The 20,148-nt window shown below is 44.1% G+C and overlaps 2 protein-coding genes across 2 annotated transcripts in view; both read right to left on the minus strand.

Annotated features, from left to right (window-relative positions):
* Positions 1 to 6,297, minus strand: part of gsna (gelsolin a) — a 43,673-nt gene extending 37,376 nt beyond the window's left edge. The window contains exon 1 of the mRNA XM_083639145.1: positions 6,063 to 6,297. The gene's annotated coding sequence lies outside the window, so the exon portion shown is untranslated. The remainder of the gene's footprint in view (positions 1 to 6,062) is intronic.
* Positions 6,298 to 7,304: 1,007 nt separating this feature from the next.
* On the minus strand, positions 7,305 to 19,829 carry LOC310777680 (uncharacterized protein; the record flags this gene model as incomplete). Its single annotated transcript, XM_083638059.1, has 9 exons — positions 7,305 to 9,059; positions 9,224 to 9,293; positions 10,115 to 10,255; positions 10,598 to 10,765; positions 10,876 to 11,000; positions 14,295 to 14,363; positions 16,600 to 16,666; positions 19,545 to 19,577; positions 19,756 to 19,829. The coding sequence occupies 9 exons, from the start codon at positions 19,827 to 19,829 to the stop codon at positions 8,043 to 8,045; spliced, it is 1,764 nt and encodes a 587-aa protein (XP_083494185.1). The 3' UTR covers positions 7,305 to 8,042.
* Positions 19,830 to 20,148: the final 319 nt, after the last annotated feature.

Here is a 20,148-nt window from a genome sequence, read left to right on the forward strand (position 1 = left end):
TTCATGAAGCTCCTCTCTGGTTTGGGCAGCCTATTCAAAAGTGTTTAGAAACTTGAGTTCATGCAGTTCAAGTCTTACAATTATTTTTTTAAATACAGAATAAAGTAGTCCACAGGAATGCAGTATAGAGGGAGGCTGCTGTCTGGGGCTCATGACTAAACCAGCCACATTTGAGCAAGTATCGGCCATCCTTCTTCTCGACGGCAGGCTGCCCACAAACATCGCAAGAATCCGCTGCAGACCTTGGAAGAGGGAAGTGGCTCAGTCAGGATGCAACCAGCCGGCCTCGATCTCTGCTGTCGTCTTCTGCAACACCCGGACTCTTTCCACCACATTTTGCAACTATGGAATGTTGTAAATAATGTCGTGTTTTACTCTTCAGTCTCCTTCTAGATGTTTTTTCAGTGTTTGAAAAAGTCCAGCATCAATACCAGATTGCTGGGGAAACAAAGAGCTGCTTCACTTTCTTCTTGATTCAGATTATGAATCAGAATCACTTATTTGGCCGAGTTTCCACACAAGTTTGACCTGTTTTTTGCTCTCAGTTCACAAAACAACAAACACAAACAGAGATAAAGCATGATCATAAAGCTCCAGGGAAACAACAATCAAGTTCTCCTTCCCTCAATATGGAACAAATATTTGCTTGAAACTTGAGTATTGGTTCTTCCTACTTCTTACTTCCTAATTGCCTGAGGAACCATCTAAACTACTGTGAGTGATGACAATGGCTTCAGTTGACAAAGGTTTGAGTTGAAACTGACATACAGTCAAAAAACCACTTGAGTTGAGGAACCTCATCAACATGGAGACGTCATTTAACATTTTGCTTATTGTTTTTAGTAATGTTGTTGTTGTTGTTCAGTCATGTTTCTGATTCTGGGACATTGTGGGCGGCACCAGTCTGCTGCTGAGTGCTTTGCTCCAGGTTTGGCCAGTGACTCAAGGCAGGGGGGGGGGGGGGGGGGGGGTTGGTGGGGGGTAGTTTGGTTGATTCGACACACACACAGAGCGTAAATAGAACAGGTCACATGACTCACTGGTTCGCTCGTCATAGGCATGCCGGGACAGCAGATGGCGTCTGCAGAGCCGCAGGAAGTGGGCAAGTGCAGTCCTGCCCACTCCTGAGGGCTCTTTGTCCTTCCCTCTCCTCCAAACCTACACGGAATGTGTGAGTCGGTCATTCCAGGACTCTCTGCCTGAGATATGTAGACCCCTCCCCCCCTCTTACTTAGACCCCTCCCCCCCTCCCCCCTCTTACTTAGACCCCTCCCCCCTCCCCCCCTCTCTTCCCCAGTTTACCAGCTCACTTTGGAAAGAGATATGGAAAGCTTTTTTGGCGCATGCCTTCACTTCAGAGGCCCAAGTGGAGGAATGAGTTGCAGAATGTGATGAACTGAGATGCACTGTGCAGAAAGCTGCAGCCATCTTAAAGGAGGAAAAAGTGGTTTGAGGCATTTCAATGTGTTTATTTACTGTCTCGGCCACTAACATCTAGGCCTGAGCGATATGGACCGACCAAAAATCAAATGTCCATATTTTTAGGCTGAATGGCGATACACAATATATATCCTGGTATTTTCTAGTGGGATGAATGTTCAGTTGTAACTTGGTGCTTTCACAACATATTTGCACAATTAAGATTTTTGATAAATAATCATCAGTAATGTGGATAATGACTAAGTTGGTAAAGGCAAATAATAGAAGAACACTTACTGCAATGCAGCCTTCAAAACCAGGAAAAGACGACACTTATATATAACATATAACAATATTATGATATCCAAAATCTAAGATGATATTTAGTCTCATAACACGATATTGATATAATATTGATATATTGCACTAATAAAGTCAGAGACGTTTCAGGTGTCACTGTGTGATGGCTGTGGTGTCCATGCAGGTTTCTCTCCAGTTCTGCTAAAAAAGCAGAAGAAGATTCCTCCTCAGCCGGGGAAAAAGGGGATTCCGGGTGAGTCATGCTTTCCATGCGTGCCTCTTCTCTGCTGCGGGCCGCCCAGCTGCCCTCATCTGTTACGGGCCACCCAGCTGCCCTCTGGCTCCCACAGGACCCGTCAGATGGTCCTCTGCTCCGACTGTACACACTTAACTAGCCGCCCCTCATCTCGACTTCCTTCTCATGTGTTTACATGTCAAACACGTCTCTACTTTACTACTTTATTACAGGAACAGATGGTTATCAAAGGAACAATCTACCCTAAATCACTTTAACCCTATAGAGACACTGCATGAAATAGGCCACGCCCATCACGGGGGAAAAGCTCCGTTCATTTCCACACACCAGCGTCATTTTCCTTGAATTAAACATAGCTAAAAGCTGTTGTGTGGTGGTGCTGCGCAGACAACAAATGTAAAAAATCGCCGGTTAAAGTTTTTTTGTACTCCTCCTGAGCAAAACAAGGAAGCCATTGAGAATTGGCGAGAAGAAAAATGTGGATCTAGCTGTCAAGGAAGTAAGTTGGAGTGTTCATCCTCCGTATATACAATCTTTTTGTGCAACACGCAACCATGCACGTGACATAGGAGAACGCCAGGATTGGAGGGGGCGTTTCTGTTTTCCCCCGTCTTGGGCGTGGCTTCTGAATGATGACGCGTTACGCAGTGTCTCTATTGATACCTGATGCAGCATTTGCGTGTATATCCCTCATTTGTGTGTGTATCCCTTTAAGACCGCGAACCGCGTGACCCTAAAAAAATTCCGCTTTGAATATATGGCCACCCGAAAAATATTTCCACTTCGAAAAAATGGCCACCCAAAAAAATGTCCGCTTTGCATCAGGTATCAATGGGTTAAGACCGCGTGACGTGGTTCGCGGTCTTAAAGGGATACACACACAAATGCTGCATCAGGTATCAATGGGTTAACACTGTTCAAAAAAAGCAGCTACAGTATGGGCAATGCACCTTGTCGTTCAGGTCTGTTTTGTTGTTTGCTGCTGTGTTTTTCATATTCTCATGGACAACAGGCCAAATGTAGATGACATGAGTCACACAGATATTTCCAGAGCAGCCACAATGGAATTCTCAGCTGTCTAAAACATCAACGTCCGTCTTTGGTGATTTAACCCATTGATACCTGATGCAGCATTTGTGTGTGTATCCCTTTAAGACCGCGAAACCGCGTTAACGCGGTTCGCGGTCTTAAAGGGATACGCACACAAATGAGGGATATACACGCAAATGCTGCATCAGGTATCAATGGGTTAAAGAGCGAGGGCTTCTTTCTCAGCCATTCTCACAATCGTATACTGTAGTTACTGTAGTCATACAGGGAGAAACACATCCTAGAAGAGACAGGGAGCAGTTTCTCCACAAAACAGACCAGAATGCATTGCAACCGCATGACACATTTTGAACAAAAGGGGGCTGCGACTTTTTCACCACCGGCAAAACTCTCGCTCTTACTATGTTATCACTACCGCTATCCCTATCTCTATCGTTACTATGTTATTACTACCGCTATCCCTATCTCTATCGTTAGCGCTCTCTTCACCCAAATGTACAATCTAGGCTGAATCTCTGTGGGGTGTCGAAAGGCATTCTGGGAAATGTAGGAAAATCAGTAAATGAAGTAGAAGTAGACACACACACACACACACACACACACACACACACACACACACGCATAAAGGCCTGGTTGTTTCAGGCTCCGTCCAGCACAGTGGATCTGAAGCGGGGTGTGTCGTGGATTAGGTGTCCCGTAATCTTTGGCCCTCTTACAGCTGAGCAACACTGCACTTTCTGATTGGCTGACCAACAGCCTCCCTCTCTTTCTCTTCCTCTCTCTCTCTCTCTCTCTCTCCCACACACACACACACACACACACACACATTCCTTCCCATTCATTCGGGTGGGATATTTCAAGAGACGGAGCGGCACAGTGCCCGCTAAAGTTGAGCTCCAGTCTACTTTATGCAAATGAGGTGCGTGCACCGCAACTGGCCGCATCCCGATCCCGATCCTATCCGATCTTTTAAACCATTAAAAGCCAAAACACAGGCAGAGGGAGACACTGCATGGACTACTGTAGGCATGAAACGCTTTCAGAAACACATTTCCCTGAAACATTTTCATACAGGAAGAGAACGTTTGAAATCAGCCGCCATGTTTTTTCCACCATTCAGACATTGTTCATCCAGGGCCACAGATGGCCCTGATTGGACGTAGAGGTCTGCTACCTAACCTGAACCCGACGGCCCGTGCAGGGCTCTAATTGGACGAGCAACAGTGTTCGTCCAATCAGGTGCAGCAAGGAACAAATATCAAAAGCCTGCCTATCAAGTGTGTAATACTGGGAAAAGAGGCGGTCCCTCACGAGAAATGAAGCCCAATGGCCTTTTTGAATATAAAACGCTGGCTTCACGCGGCGTGGCTTCACGCAGCACGGCTCCACGCTTCGCACTGCGCCTGCGCGTCTTTAATGACGTGCTTGTCTTGACTCGCAAAGCAGCAGCAGCATCCATACGGCTGTGTCAAAAGTCACGGCTGAAACGGTGGATAAACATTGCATTTCCTTTTAAGTCCTTCAAAATAAATGCCTTGCTTTACGTTAGCTACACGGAAGATCTTTTTTGGCGCACATGTACCCGGTAAACGTGTTCCGGTTCCTTCCATCAGGTCTTGAAGCGGTGGAAACAGCTCCAGACTAGCAAGCACCGACACAGTCATACGCACGCACACGCACACGCACACGCACACGCACACGCACACGCACACACACACACACACACACACACACACACACACACACACACACACACACAGCCTTACAAAATAACCACATGTAGGATGTTGAGACTCATAACTTCCTTAGTGATTCCATCCACAGTCCCAGTAGCTATTTAGGTGTGTGTGTTGCCATGGAGACCACAGATGTCCCTATTTTGGATAAAGAAAATATACTCCTCTTACTTTTAAAACTAGGCTAGTGCTGAGCAGTCACAACAACAACAACAACAGCAGATCTAGGCTATAATGTAGTAGTAGTAAACGGTTTTATTTGGTTAAAGGAACACTCTGCCCATTTTCAACCAGCTTTGTATCATTAGAACATCAGTAGTATATCAGAAAACTGTAAACTGTTTTGAAGTCTGTCATTTAATCTGACAGTTATTGAGTGTTAAAGTGTGGACCAGTGACATCGCTGGTCCACACTAACTCAAATTAATAACTCATTAACTCAAATCAACTCTGAATAACTGTCAAACTATTCATCATTCATCTAGTTTGACAGTTATTGAGAGTTGATTTGAGTTAATGAGTTATTAATTTGAGTTAGTGTGGACCAGTGATGTCACTGGTCCACACTTTAACACTCAATAACTGTCAAATTAAATGACAGACTTCAAAACCGTTTACAGTTTTCTGATATACTACTGATGTTCTAATGATACAAAGCTGGTTGAAAATGGGTGGAGTGTTCCTTTAAGAGTAATAATGTACTAATGGCAACACAAGTTGAATTAGTAGTACATTTTACAATGTACTGTACTGTACTGTACTGTTTTGATCAATGTATTAGTTTAGTGTCATATCAGGAAAGCCCATAGGCTACTCAGATTAACAGAGAATTACACTTTAGTCAAACCCAATGGCCTGATGAAGTGGACCCATTTTCCCCTCACCAGGTTTCCCACTGTCTGCCCATATATGGCATCATCTGCGTAGGGTTTTAGCAAATACAGGCTGGCCTAGCATCCTTCCCAACAGGTTAGGAACAAAGACATTTCAGATAGTGGTCACACATTCTTAGCCTACATAATTGCTAGCTAGCTATCCTACAGCTATTGCTATCCTACAGCAGACAGAAAACAAAACATATTGTTGCACAGAGGATTGAACAGATTTAGGCTGCAGTGTGCAGTAGCTCAATGGCAATGCTGTGCTAATTTGCATGAAAAGATAGAGGCTAATTAAATAACGGTCCATTTCATTGATTGGGTATCAAATTACTGTTACTGTGCTTCAATCTGTGCTACTACACAGCCGAGCCATCTGCGCTTCCATTCACGGCGAATGACGATGTGATTTTCTGCGCTTACCTTCCTGCTGCTGGTTTGGATCCGCGGTGAAGAGCGCTTTAGCTGCTGTCTGTCGGGACAGAGAGGCTTGACTCTGCGGGGAGAGAGAAGCTGTGACTCGGCGGGGCAGAGGGGCACACAGCGGCTGGCCTGGCTCTGTGTCTGCCTGGGCAACTCCCCGTTATGACACTCCCCTCCCCTGGCCTGCCTGCATGCCGCAGGAGCGCAGGAGCGACACACACACACACACACACGCACACACGCACACACGCACGCACGCACACACACACACACGCGCGCACTATCTATCTATCTATCTATCTATCTATCTATCTATCTATCTATCTATCTATCTATCGGATGTCCTGACCAAGGGGGGGAGCTCGTTCCACCATTTGGAAGGGGGGGGCGAGACGGCTTGCGCTAGTGGAGGGGCGGAGGGAGCGGTGGGAGGGTTGGAACGTGACCAAGGTTTGAAGGTATTGGGGGGCAGTTGAGTGGACAGCTCTGTATGTGAGGACAAGGGTTTTGAATTTGATGCGTGACAGGATGGGGAGCCAGTGGAGGTCATGGAGGAGAGGGGTGACGTGAGAGAATTTGGGTTGGTTGAAAACAAGGCGGGCAGCAGAATTCTGGATGAGTTGAAGGGGTTGGATAGACCCTTCTCACGGGGGCCATTTTGTGCCGAAAAGGCAGGGCAAACACAGGTGCAAGCAGAACACTAATGAGGGTTTCCAAATTCCAATCATGGAAACCTGATACAATGGACAGGGAACCAATATTACCTCAAATCAATATCTCATACAAAATAATGACAATTCATATGATGGGTCAGAAAAAGTAATAATGATAGGCTATTCGCTCCATCATATTACAAACGTCCTTGACATCACAGTTTCACAAGCTCCAAACTATATTATTTACTTTAATAATAATAATAATAATAATAATGATTGGATTTATATAACGCCTTTCCAAGTGCTCAAAGCGCTTCACAGAATCATTATTCGTTCACACCATTCGTACCGGTGGTTCGAAGGCGTGGCAGCCACACATAACCGCCAACCCTTGCGTCATTGGCCGACCCGCTCTACCTCCTGAGCTAAAGCCGCCCTCTTTAATGTCCTTGCTGTTTCTAGGGATCCAATGTAAAGTTTTATGGCTGAGAAATAAACAATTCTGCACAGTCAGATGTTGCTGTGACTGAACTTTTATTTTGTTTGGTTGGACAGAGAGAAAAAGTACAGCACATTTCTGGGTGCGACCTGCAGGGGTCAGAGGTCACAGTTCACATCATCATGTCTCTATTTGACATTTGCGGTATCATTTTCAAAATGTTCAGTTCTTTTAATTATTGGTTTTATCTTCTTCAGTACTCACTGGTTTTCTTAACATATTTTATACTCTAATATAATTCACACAAAAAGTAACAATAGCTATAACATACAAGTAAAAGCCAGTAGGATAAACAGTGAAATGATAAATGTTCTTATCTATAGACGGTTTTAACTTGACAACAAAAACATTCTAAATTGAACCCCCGCTCACTTCCTGTTGCAGTGTTTGCTATGGACATAAAAGAGAAAAAAACATTCAAGTGCAGGACTGACCATTCCGTGAAAACCGTCTATACAGCTGAGCGGCGAAAACAAAAGTAACGATGTCGAGTGAATATTTCTGCAGTTTGCCGAATGCTGAGAAAAAGGAAGTGCTGTGGGGTTGCGCTCTGGTGAAAACCATCTATATCATGTGTTTCTTTGCTGTATCCTATTACTATTTTCTACTGCAACTGCAGGATTTTATGAATATCTTCAAAAGAGCAACTTCAGAACAAGTTACAGGAGAAAAACGGACATACAGAAACAAAACTGAAAACTGATTCTACACTCTGTTGGGTGTCTGAACGTATAGTCTCAACACCAGACCCACCAGAGTTCTTACGCTGATACACTACGCTGCCTGAGTGGCAGACAGTGCATGGGGGCACTTTTCAGTAGGTGGTTAGATGCAGCGATGTTTCTTCACAGTAGATAAGTGTCTGAAGTGTTTCTTACAGAGGACACAGTAGTAGGGTTTAGCTCCAGTGTGAATGCGTTGATGACTTGTTAGATCAGCTAACCGATTGAACCTGCTCCCACATTGGTCACAGCTGTAGGGTTTAACACCAGTGTGAATGTGTTGATGTGTTGTTAGGCTAGCTAACTGACTGAACCTGCTCTCACATTGGTCACAGCTGTAGGGTTTAACACCAGTGTGAATGCGTTGATGTGTTGTTAGGATACCTAACTCCCTGAACCTGCTCCCACATTGGTCACAGCTGTAGGGTTTAACACCAGTGTGAATGTGTTGGTGTCTTGTTAGGGTACCTAAATGACTGAACCTGCTCCCACATTGGTCACAGCTGTAGGGTTTAGCTCCAGTGTGAATGCGTTGATGTGTTGTTAGGCTAGCTAACTGACTGAACCTGCTCCCACATTGGTCACAGCTGTAGGGTTTAGCTCCAGTGTGAATGCGTTGATGTGTTGTTAGATCAGCTAACCGATTGAACCTGCTCCCACATTGGTCACAGCTGTAGGGTTTAACACCAGTGTGAATGTGTTGATGTGTTGTTAGGCTAGCTAACTGACTGAACCTGCTCCCACATTGGTCACAGCTGTAGGGTTTAGCTCCAGTGTGAATGCGTTGATGACTTGTTAGACCAGCTAACACACTGAACCTGCTCTCACATTGGTCACAGCTGTAGGGTTTAACACCAGTGTGAATGCGTTTGTGTGTTTTTAGGCTACCTAACTGACTGAAGCTGCGCCCACATTGGTCACAGCTGTAGGGTTTAACACCAGTGTGAATGCGTTGGTGTCTTCTTAGGTCACTTGACTGACTGAAACAGCGCCCACACTCCTGACAGGAGTAAGGCTTCTCTCCTGAGTGAACTCTCTGATGTCGCTTTAACGGGTGAAGTCTTGTGAATGTTTTGTCACACTGATCACAGCGGTGACGTCTGGGTCCGCTGGTGTCTCTCTGTTTCCATAAAGAAAGAAAGAATCAGGATAAAGAGATAGTGTGTGTGTGTGTGTGTGTGTGTGTGTGTGTGTGTGTGTGTGTGTGTGTGTGTGTGTGCGTGTGTGCGTGTGTGTGTGTGTGTTTGTGTGTGTTGCAACATCAGTGATATTTTTTCCCCTCACCTCTTCCGAAGGATTCATTTTGACAGTGTTCCTCTTCTCTGTCAGACATTGCTCTTCCTGCCAATCAGCTCTGACATGATCAAACAGAGACAGTCTATAAGATGAGGAACACCCACAACGACAACAACAACAACAACAACAACAACAACAACAACAATAATAATAATGTGTTGATGTGTTTGTAAACATTTGCAAATTAATTTTTTTAGATATTAATTTTAGCTCTAGTTGCGGCTGGTGAAACGTCACTGTCTACGACAATGTTTTAGTTCTTAGTCTTGAATGCATACAAAAACAACTCTGCCCTACTTTTGGACAACCGGGAAGGCGACGGTGTTAGGGCTGCCGTGCGTCCGGCTGCATAAACACGTGCATCGTCGTAGCCTACAGTCCTGCCCCATTATGCAGTAAAGCAGTTCTCCACTAGATGGCGCATGTACTCCACAACTTAATCTGTGCCTGTCTTTCACTTTCCTGAAGTAAACTTGAGTTTGCTCAGTAATCAGTAGTGTCTGCCATGGTCTGCTGCGGGGGAAGACAGCTTGTTACGACGAGCAAACACACCTAAAAACACATTTTCAGGCTACACCTCCTAGTCCCTTCTTGAACTAACATCCTTCTTCTTCTTCTTCTTCTTCTTCTTCTTCTTCATTCATGCGAAATCATGGTCCACACAAATCAACTCATAACTGTCTAAACGAAATGAATGACTGCAAAACTCTTTTTCATTGCTGCTAATCATTATTCTCAAAGCATTTGAAAGAAAGAAAGAAAGAAAGAAAGAAAGAAAGAAAGAAAGAAAGAAAGAAAGAAAGAAAGAAAGAAAGAAAGAAAGAAAGAAAGAAAGAAAGAAAGAAAGAAAGAAAGAAAATGGTTTAAGACTGTGCTGACCTGCGTGGAGGGGGGGGCAGTGCAGAGGTGTTAGGGGGGAAGGATTTCTTCCTGGCCGGGGGGGACAGGTCAGTCACACTACCAGAGCGCTCCCCCAATGTCACCGACCGCTTGGCCTTGGGGGAACTCTCTGATCGGTCCCTGCAGACAGAGGTAGATTGCGTTCAAAAGAATGAGCATCACAAGTTGTGAATGATAATTGCTTTACTTGGCTATGACAACAATGGACAATTTTCTTGCATAAATGACTACAAAGCAACACTAAAGTGCCACATATTGCATGAGTTCATTCCAGTGTTTTGTGCTTTCAGCCACCATTGAAAAAAGGATGGTGTCAATAGCACATTATTCTCTGTAATAGGGGTATTATGTAAAATGTATGTAAAATGTATTATTTTTTTATGTAAAACTATTTTCTTTAGACAGTTTTATGTTGTGTATCGGAAAACTAAGAATTATTTCCAGGTGAGGTCGACTCACTACCTGCGTTTTTCCTTTCTCTCTTTGTGTTTTTCTGCATCTCGTCCCCGCTCCTTTCCCTCCTTGGTCACAGACTTCTTCCCCATCACAGGAATGTCCAGGGGGACTGGGGGAGGGGAACTGGGGGTACGAGGCCCTTTCTTCTTACTGTGATGGCTGCCTTTTGAAGACCTGGATGGGACAGTCACAGGATGGAAAATATCCATCAGACTTTGGTCAAATAGCATGTGCAGTTAATTCTCACAATTAGTACAGTTCAGCAGTACAACAGACAGTCCTACCTGGCAGATTTTGAAACAGGCGAGGACACCAGCGTCTTCTCTTTCTTCGCAGAGCGTGAGGCTTTGGTTCCACTTTTGTGTTCCTGTGAGGGGGAACACCTGGAGCTCCATCGCCCAGGGGAGGTCTGAGGGAAAGATCAGAAACCCAGGTGGAAAGTCAAATCATAGTGCTGTGGAAAAATTTAAGTTCCATTCATTTGCATTTCATATTCAATAAGATAATAGCATACACATAATTAATGATGAGTTATCACAATACAAAAAGAAAAGACATGTTCGCACTGTGGAACAAGGAAGTGCAACAATAAGTGCTTCTTCAGAGGAGGAGCTATCTATAAATACACTGAGAGTACTGAAGATGGATGAAGGCTCAGATGGCTGGAGGGACATTCAGTAAAAACACTGGGTCAAGGGCTTCAATCATCTCAAACAGAGTTTACAGGAAATTCATGAAGCACCTCCCACTGTGACCGTCTGACACAGTGTTTCAGACCTACACAGTGTTTCAGACCTACACAGTGTTTCAGACCTACAGTGTTTCAGACCTACACAGTGTTTCAGACCTACAGTGTTTCAGACCTACACAGTGTTTCAGACCTACACAGTGTTTCAGACCTACACAGTGTTTCAGACCTACACATTGTTTCAGACCTCCACAGTGTTTCAGACCTACAGTGTTTCAGACCTACACAGTGTTTCATACCTACAGTGTTTCAGACCTACACAGTGTTTCAGACCTACACAGTGTTTCAGACCTACACAGTGTTTCAGACCTACAGTGTTTCAGACCTACACAGTGTTTCAGACCTACAGTGTTTCAGACCTACACAGTGTTTCAGACCTACAGTGTTTCAGACCTACACAGTGTTTCAGACCTACAGTGTTTCAGACCTACACAGTGTTTCAGACCTACAGTGTTTCAGACCTACACATTGTTTCAGACCTACACAGTGTTTCAGACCTACAGTGTTTCAGACCTACACAGTGTTTCAGACCTACAGTGTTTCAGACCTACACAGTGTTTCAGACCTACACAGTGTTTCAGACCTACACAGTGTTTCAGACCTACAGTGTTTCAGACCTACACAGTGTTTCAGACCTACACAGTGTTTCAGACCTACACAGTGTTTCAGACCTACACAGTGTTTCAGACCTACACAGTGTTTCAGACCTACAGTGTTTCAGACCTACACAGTGTTTCAGACCTACACAGTGTTTCAGACCTACACAGTGTTTCAGACCTACAGTGTTTCAGACCTACACAGTGTTTCAGACCTACAGTGTTTCAGACCTACACAGTGTTTCAGACCTACAGTGTTTCAGACCTACACAGTGTTTCAGACCTACAGTGTTTCAGACCTACACATTGTTTCAGACCTACACAGTGTTTCAGACCTACACAGTGTTTCAGACCTACACAGTGTTTCAGACCTACAGTGTTTCAGACCTACACAGTGTTTCAGACCTACACAGTGTTTCAGACCTACACAGTGTTTCAGACCTACAGTGTTTCAGACCTACACAGTGTTTCAGACCTACACAGTGTTTCAGACCTACACAGTGTTTCAGACCTACACAGTGTTTCAGACCTACAGTGTTTCAGACCTACACAGTGTTTCAGACCTACAGTGTTTCAGACCTACACAGTGTTTCAGACCTACAGTGTTTCAGACCTACACAGTGTTTCAGACCTACACAGTGTTTCAGACCTACACAGTGTTTCAGACCTACACAGTGTTTCAGACCTACAGTGTTTCAGACCTACAGTGTTTCAGACCTACAGTGTTTCAGACCTACACAGTGTTTCAGACCTACAGTGTTTCAGACCTACAGTGTTTCAGACCTACACAGTGTTTCAGACCTACACAGTGTTTCAGACCTACACAGTGTTTCAGACCTACACAGTGTTTCAGACCTCCACAGTGTTTCAGACCTACAGTGTTTCAGACCTACACAGTGTTTCAGACCTACAGTGTTTCAGACCTACAGTGTTTCAGACCTACACAGTGTTTCAGACCTACACAGTGTTTCAGACCTACACAGTGTTTCAGACCTACAGTGTTTCAGACCTACACAGTGTTTCAGACCTACACAGTGTTTCAGACCTACACAGTGTTTCAGACCTACACAGTGTTTCAGACCTACACAGTGTTTCAGACCTACAGTGTTTCAGACCTACACAGTGTTTCAGACCTACACAGTGTTTCAGACCTACAGTGTTTCAGACCTGCAGTGTTTCAGACCTACACAGTGTTTCAGACCTACACAGGACAGTCAGTGCCTATGAAAGGAATGACTGATGCCACTGTTCAGTGTAATGGGGGGGGGGGGGGGGGGGGGGGTTGGGCTATGATATAAAAAAAAATGACATTCAACTCTAAAAAATGTGTTATGTTATTCCCTTTACAGTGTTTATTTTCTGCTTTCATTACTAGCTGTTATTGCCATTTCCCTTGATAGAGAAACATTTCACATAATATTGAAAGCCCACCTGAGAGTCTCACACACACACACACACACACACACACACACACACACACACACACACACACACACACACACCCGCTCTGTGCAGCTGTGCCTGTCGAGTCATAGGTTATGTCAAGTCAAGTCGAGTCAAAGATTGTCAATTCAAGTCCCTCACAAGTCGAGTCGAGTCACAGGTTAGCAAAAATGACAAGGCACGTCCTCCAGTAAAATATAAAAAGCCTATAAGGTTATTAATCACGTGTGCGCTGGGTGTGCCGAGACAGCTGACAGTCAGCTCCAACTCAGCTCAAACTTATACAGTTGTATTCAAAGCATAGAAACGTTCTCACAGCTCAATTTAACAGCGCCAACACAAACACACAGAAACAAGATGCATTGAATTTGATCACAAGTGCAATCAGTACTGAATGCGATGGCAGACTGTGCACTGCGGGCAGTTGACGAAGTCAGGAAATGGAAAGATCTTTTCCGACGCAACAGCTTTTAAAAACCCGCCGACGAGCGGAGGTCCTGCTCCCAAAACGTCTATTTACAGCACATATCGATCGATATTTTTGGAGAAGATTCCCCCGCATCACAGGACTGAACGGCACTGACGGCACAGAGCTGTCAGTCCCGACAGCGCAGATCAAGATGAGACAGCTGTCAGACTACATGGTGCACTAGTCATAAAATTAAGTTAGTCGTAACTTTGAGTTCTACATCGGACGTAGCAACCTAGGCCTACGCCCAGCTGGTGCACTCGGCTGATCTTGTCACAAGTCCGAGTCGAGTTTCGAGTCATTTTCTTCCAAGTTTGCAAATCTGTCACATACAGTAGCCTGGGAAACCATAGTGATCAGTGATCACATCATTCTGTACGTACATGGTGCTGCACTCACAGAATGTGAGTTCACACGATCACCAGGCTTACCTTATTCATTAATTACCTTGGACATCGCAGTTTGTCTTGTCTTCTTGACCACTCCTCTCGCTGGTGCTTCTTCAGGGAAGTCGACCTGGATTAAACACACCAGACCCAGATGATTTCTAAGAAATCACGCGACCCAGAGGGACGTCCGTGTGGTCAGAGGCTCCTGACCAATCAGGACTCCCCATTTTTCCCCAAAATGATGTTGGAAGGTCACCGGAAAATCACACTCCTTATATAGAGCTGTTATCAGAAGTGTTTGGAACAGCTGAGCTGCCACACCTCAAGGCTCCTCTCCTCTCCCCCTCTCCCCTCCTCTCCCCTCGTCCTCTCCCCCTCTCCCCCTCCTCTCTTCTTCTCCCCTCTCCTCTCCCCTCCTCTTCTCCCCTCTCCCCTCTCCCCTCTCCCCCTCTCCCCTCCTCTCCTCTCCTCTCCCCTCTCCTCTCATCTCCTCTTCTCCCCCTCTCTCCTCTCCTCTCCCCTCGTCCTCTCCCCTCCTCTCCTCTTCTCCCCTCTCCTCTCCCCTCCTCTTCTCCCCTCTCCCCTCTCCCCCTCTCCCCTCCTCTCCTCTCCCCTCGTCCTCTCCCCCTCTCCCCTCCTCTCCTCTTCTCCCCTCTCCTCTCCCCTCCTCTTCTCCCCTCTCCCCTCTCCCCTCCTCTCCTCTCCCCTCCTCTCCTCTCCCCTCTCCCCCTCTCCCTCTCCCCTCCTCTCCTCTCCTCTCCTCTCCTCTCCTCTCCTCCTCCTCTCCTCTCCCCTCTCCCTCTCCCCTCCTCTCCTCCTCTCCTCTCCCCTCTCCCCCTCTCCTCTCATCTCCTCTTCTCCCCCTCTCTCCTCTCCTCTCCTCTCCCCCTCTCCCCTCCTCTCCTCTCCCCTCGTCCTCTCCCCCTCTCCCCTCCTCTCCTCTTCTCCCCTCTCCTCTCCCCTCCTCTCCTCTCCCCTCTCCCCTCTCCCCCTCTCCCCTCCTCTCCTCTCCTCTCCCCTCTCCTCTCAACATTCAGGTATCTTCCACAGAACATCTCCAAACAATAGAGCCTTGTACATTTTCATGAGAACGTTCTCCCATCGTAGAGACGCCAGCTGCGTCTGAGGACATAATTTTAGCACATTGGGGCGAGAATAGAAAGATACAATGATACAACTTTTGCTGGAAATCTGCTGTAATTGCTTACTTTCACGGCACAAATATTATTCCCACACTGACTGCACATAGCAAATATGCACATATTATGGGCAAACATCTATAATCATTCTATTGATTAGAAATATGGGCTGTCCTGTAAATATCAATACTACCCACAAAAATAAAGGTGCAAACTGGAACACAATGCAGCTATCTAAGCAAAGGAGAGCACGAAATGGTCCTTGGTCTGAAAGGTTCTTTGTGGAGCCAGAAATAGTTCCTCCATTCCATCAGTCCAATGAAAAAAATGGCACCTTTATTTTTGTGTGTGTGGATAGTTAGGCTACAATGTTTCAGGAATTACAAGTGGGTGTTATACATTATTTGCTCGTCATAAAATAAAATGTGTTGCACGCACACACGCACGCACGCTTGTGTGGGCTATTACATTATTGTATTACTATGAACAGGATGTATTACAGAACGGGCCCAGGCCCAGGAGCCCAAGAGCTCAGGGACCCCATAACCCAGAGCCCCTTTGCAGGGCTACCCCGTATCTTGCCCGGGCCTGGGACGAAATCATCCTTTAGGGCCCCAACACTTTATTTTTGACAAAATGTTTCATACGTTTATGGACAATTAAAGGTTTATTTTGCTTTTGGTGTTAATTTATTGAGTGTACCTGTGCTGTAAATCTTGTGTTATTGAGACAGGCTCCAAAATGCTGGTAAAATATACAAGTGGCTGGTAGATTTGCTTCACTCACCAGCAAAAAACAAAAAACAATGGTAATCTATTGAGTGGCTAGTAGAATTTGAACATTGACCCTTTAATTGGTTGACAAACAAGTTCATTTTGGAGCCTGTATTAAGATAGAGGTGAATTGATTTCTTGTTATTGTGCTGTTGGCGTTGTGTTCAGGTGGCTGTGCTCTAAATCCTGTTGAGATGCAGGTGAATGTACAGTCAAAGTTTCAAAGTTTCATACCTCTGCTGGTCTCAAGCATGAAGAAAAATCTCTCTTGGAACATGTTTTCGTTGATAAGAAGCTATGAGTTTACGACTCCTATGGCCAAGGTGCTGATATTATGGAATTTGTGATATCATTATTTTACAGCATTTTCTTATCCCCATATTTATTGGGACTTGTTGACAAATGTGGACTTCACTTTGTTTTCTGTGGCTGAATTCAACACGTTACAGACCCATTCATCTGTTTGTCTCATGGTGCGGGAATCACCCTCTGTTGGGTTGTAGCTTGCTGTTCTCAACCTGAGGACGCCACAATGTGAGATGGTTTTTCACAATTTCTTACACACATTTTCTGAAATTAATATAAGCTCATTTTCTCCAAACGCCACACATCTCTTGCAGAGTGAAAGACTATTTGCTCAGTGAAACTCTTGTATGAATATCTTATCAGTCGGCTTAGTATTCCTTTTGCATTTTCAGTTACACTTACACACAGTAGCACGTTGGAAAAGATGATCATATAATTAGCCTAGTCAAACATAAAACACACAGAGATAAAATAGTGTCACGGACTGTGTATGTTTTATATTTGACTAGGCTAGTAGTACAATCCTCTTTTCCAACATGCTGTGTGTAAGCAAATAGAACATGATACAGGGCCTTGGCACATAATACACACACACACACACACACACACACACACACACACACACACACACACACACACACACACACACACACACACACACACACACACACACACATACACACACACACACACACACACACACACACACACACACAGCAGCGCACATATGAACAATTAAGGTCAGAATAATAACTAAGACAACACTTGCCTGCGTCTCAACAGGATTTACAGCACAGCCACCTGAACACGCAAAGCCAACAACACAATAACAAGAAATAAATTCACCCGTATCTCAATACAGGCTCCAAAATTAACCATCTTTGTCCACCAGATGAACTTGTATCTGATGGTGCTACAATGGCAAATTAATTAAATTTTCTTTTTTGTAGAATCAGTCCAGGAACTGGCACAGCATTTTAAACCAGTAGGGCTGACAGCCAACACGGTGAACCAGAACAGTCAACATCTATTTAACATCCAAGAAGTTGACTATGAAAAAGTTAGCAAGATTATGAGTCATTTGAGCAACTCAAAGGCCAAAGACACCCATAATCTTGATACTGCTTTGATAAAGAAATATAGAACCCAACTACTGCAGCCAATAACACACCTTGTGAACCTGTCAATCAAAACTAGAACTTTCCCTAGGACCTGGAAAACAGCTGTTATCAGCCCAATTTTTTAATCTGGTGAGCAACACTTGACATGTAATTACAGACCCATTGCCATCCTCCCAGTTGTATCCAAGATACTGGGAAAGATTGTAGCAGAGCGACTCTTAATACATTTAGAGACAAATCAGCTGCTGCATCAACAGCAATTTGGATTCAGATCAAAGTACCAAGACTGCAAATTGTCATCTCATTGAAAAGATAAAAAGTCTCTTGGATAGAGACCTTTGCTCTTCAGCATATGGCACATCACAATGACTTGAAACGTCTCACTTAACATTGAATGTTAAAAAAACTGTTTGGATCTGCTTTTCAAAACGTAAATGAAACCAAAATGAAAGATTTCTGGTAAAAAATAAAAAATAAAGATATCCATGAGGTTGATAATGTCAAATACCTGGGAATAATTTTAGACTCCCACCTAAGATTATAAGATTATAAGCGAATTAGCTTCAAACTAATTAGAAAGTGTCTGACACTCCGTACAGCCCAGCTTTACATGCATGCTATGATATTTTCACATTACTGCATCACCACCTGGTCACAAGCCTCACAAACAACTATAAAATCCATCCTATCTCTATATAATCAGACAATACAAGTCATGGACAAAAAAACAATGAGGTGGCACCATTGTCACATCTTGGGGAAACACAAAATGCTCAGCTTTGAAAGTTTCATCAGCTATTCAAACCTAAAGCTTATCTTTAAATGTCTGCATGGCCACGCTCCTTCCTCTTTTAATGATGACGTTGTAAGACACCAGCAGACCAGTAGAATTAACACACAGGCTTCTACAAACGGAGACTGTTGTGTCCCGATGTGTAAAACCTTGTTTGGACAATCAGGAGCAAAACTATGGAACAGTCTACCTACTGAGCTGAAAACACAACACGATTTTAATGTTTTTAACAGCGGTATTAAGTCATGGTTAAAAGACAAACAACTGTTTTCTCACACTTAATACCCTTATAGACCTCTGGTGTTACTCTGTGTATTATGTCTGCATTGTGTGTACATCGTGTGTACATTGTGCATAACATAATTTTATGTACATCCTTGAATATTTGTAGGTATAGCTTTGTTCATGTGGTTTATATTTGATTATGTTTCTTTTCGGGTATGTCCTCTGGGGTGTATTTTAGTGACTTTCTGTAGTGACTTTCTTGTCAATACATTTGTATGTATAGCTTTTTTTTTCTTGTGTTTTTTTATAGTTGATTTTGCTTCTTTTTGGGTATGTCCTTTTGGGTTGTGTTTTGGTGTAGGAGTCGCCTGTGGGCAGGTGCTACAAACTGTATGATATAAAAAACTCAAAGTGAACTTGCTTAAATAACCAATACTGTGGGGAAGGCCACATATATTTTGAGAGACCAGCCGTATGCCGCTTAAAATTGGTCCCATGGGCCGGACTTTGGACATGCTGCCTTAAGGGATGATTTGGTCCCAGGCCTGGGCAAGATATGTGGTGGTCCTGTGAAGAGGCTCTACAACTGGGTTATGGGCTTCCTGAGCTCTTTGGCCCGACGCCCAGTAGGTCTGTAATATATGAATGTGTGTAAGTGTAACTGAAAATGCAAAAGGAATAACCCGACTCATAAGATATTCATAGATGATCTATTGCTCGTAGAAACACACTGAGCCTTACATTGAAGCTAGATAAGAAGGATGCAAAAACTCTAATCTGAAATAACGACCTTGAACCTCTCAATGAAGCTACTGTAGATTAAGGACTAAGAGGATGCAAAATATCTAATCTAAGTGTGTGGAACAACAGTCTGTGTCAGTCAGATGGGGATAAAAGCCAGTCCATTTCTACTGAGACTCACACAGACGCTGCATCATACCAGATCCTCACCTGCTGAGTCGACACTCCTCTCTCATCAGAACTCTACCAAGCAGACAACACAGCACAGAGACAGGTGAGTTTCCTCTAATTCAGCATCATTTTGTTTTTTATCATTATCATACTCAAAGCAAAGCAAAATTAAGTTTTAATTCAATTGGATAAATCTTAAATTAGTAACACTTTATAATAACCACCATCATTAATAAATGGTCAATTCTACGGCATAGACACAGTGCTGTTGGATATGGTGAGGAGGGGCAGTGCTGGGGGGCTCCTTCTCAAGTCCACTATCATCTTTACCGTTTTGAGCTTGTTCAGCTCAAGGTTGTTCAGACCACACATTCATACTGATTACTCCCTCTTATAAAACTAACATGTTCTGTAACTCCCTCCCATTCATGGAAACTGGTAACACATGATTTCTGTTGTTCCAGTGCTGTCACTGGGTTTTCAACTGGTCTGGTTAGATACGAATTCAGGAACAATTAAAACCCTCATCAATTGTTAATTAACACTTCACTCATCTTTATCTGAATTAATAATTGACCATTTTTGGTCAATTAATTGAGTAACAATACCAAAAACATGTTTTTTGTTGGTGTTTTTGTGTGTG

This window comes from Poromitra crassiceps (assembly GCF_964638095.1).
Source record: "Poromitra crassiceps genome assembly, chromosome: 6".
In the NCBI taxonomy this organism is placed as follows: Eukaryota; Metazoa; Chordata; class Actinopteri; order Beryciformes; family Melamphaidae; genus Poromitra; species Poromitra crassiceps.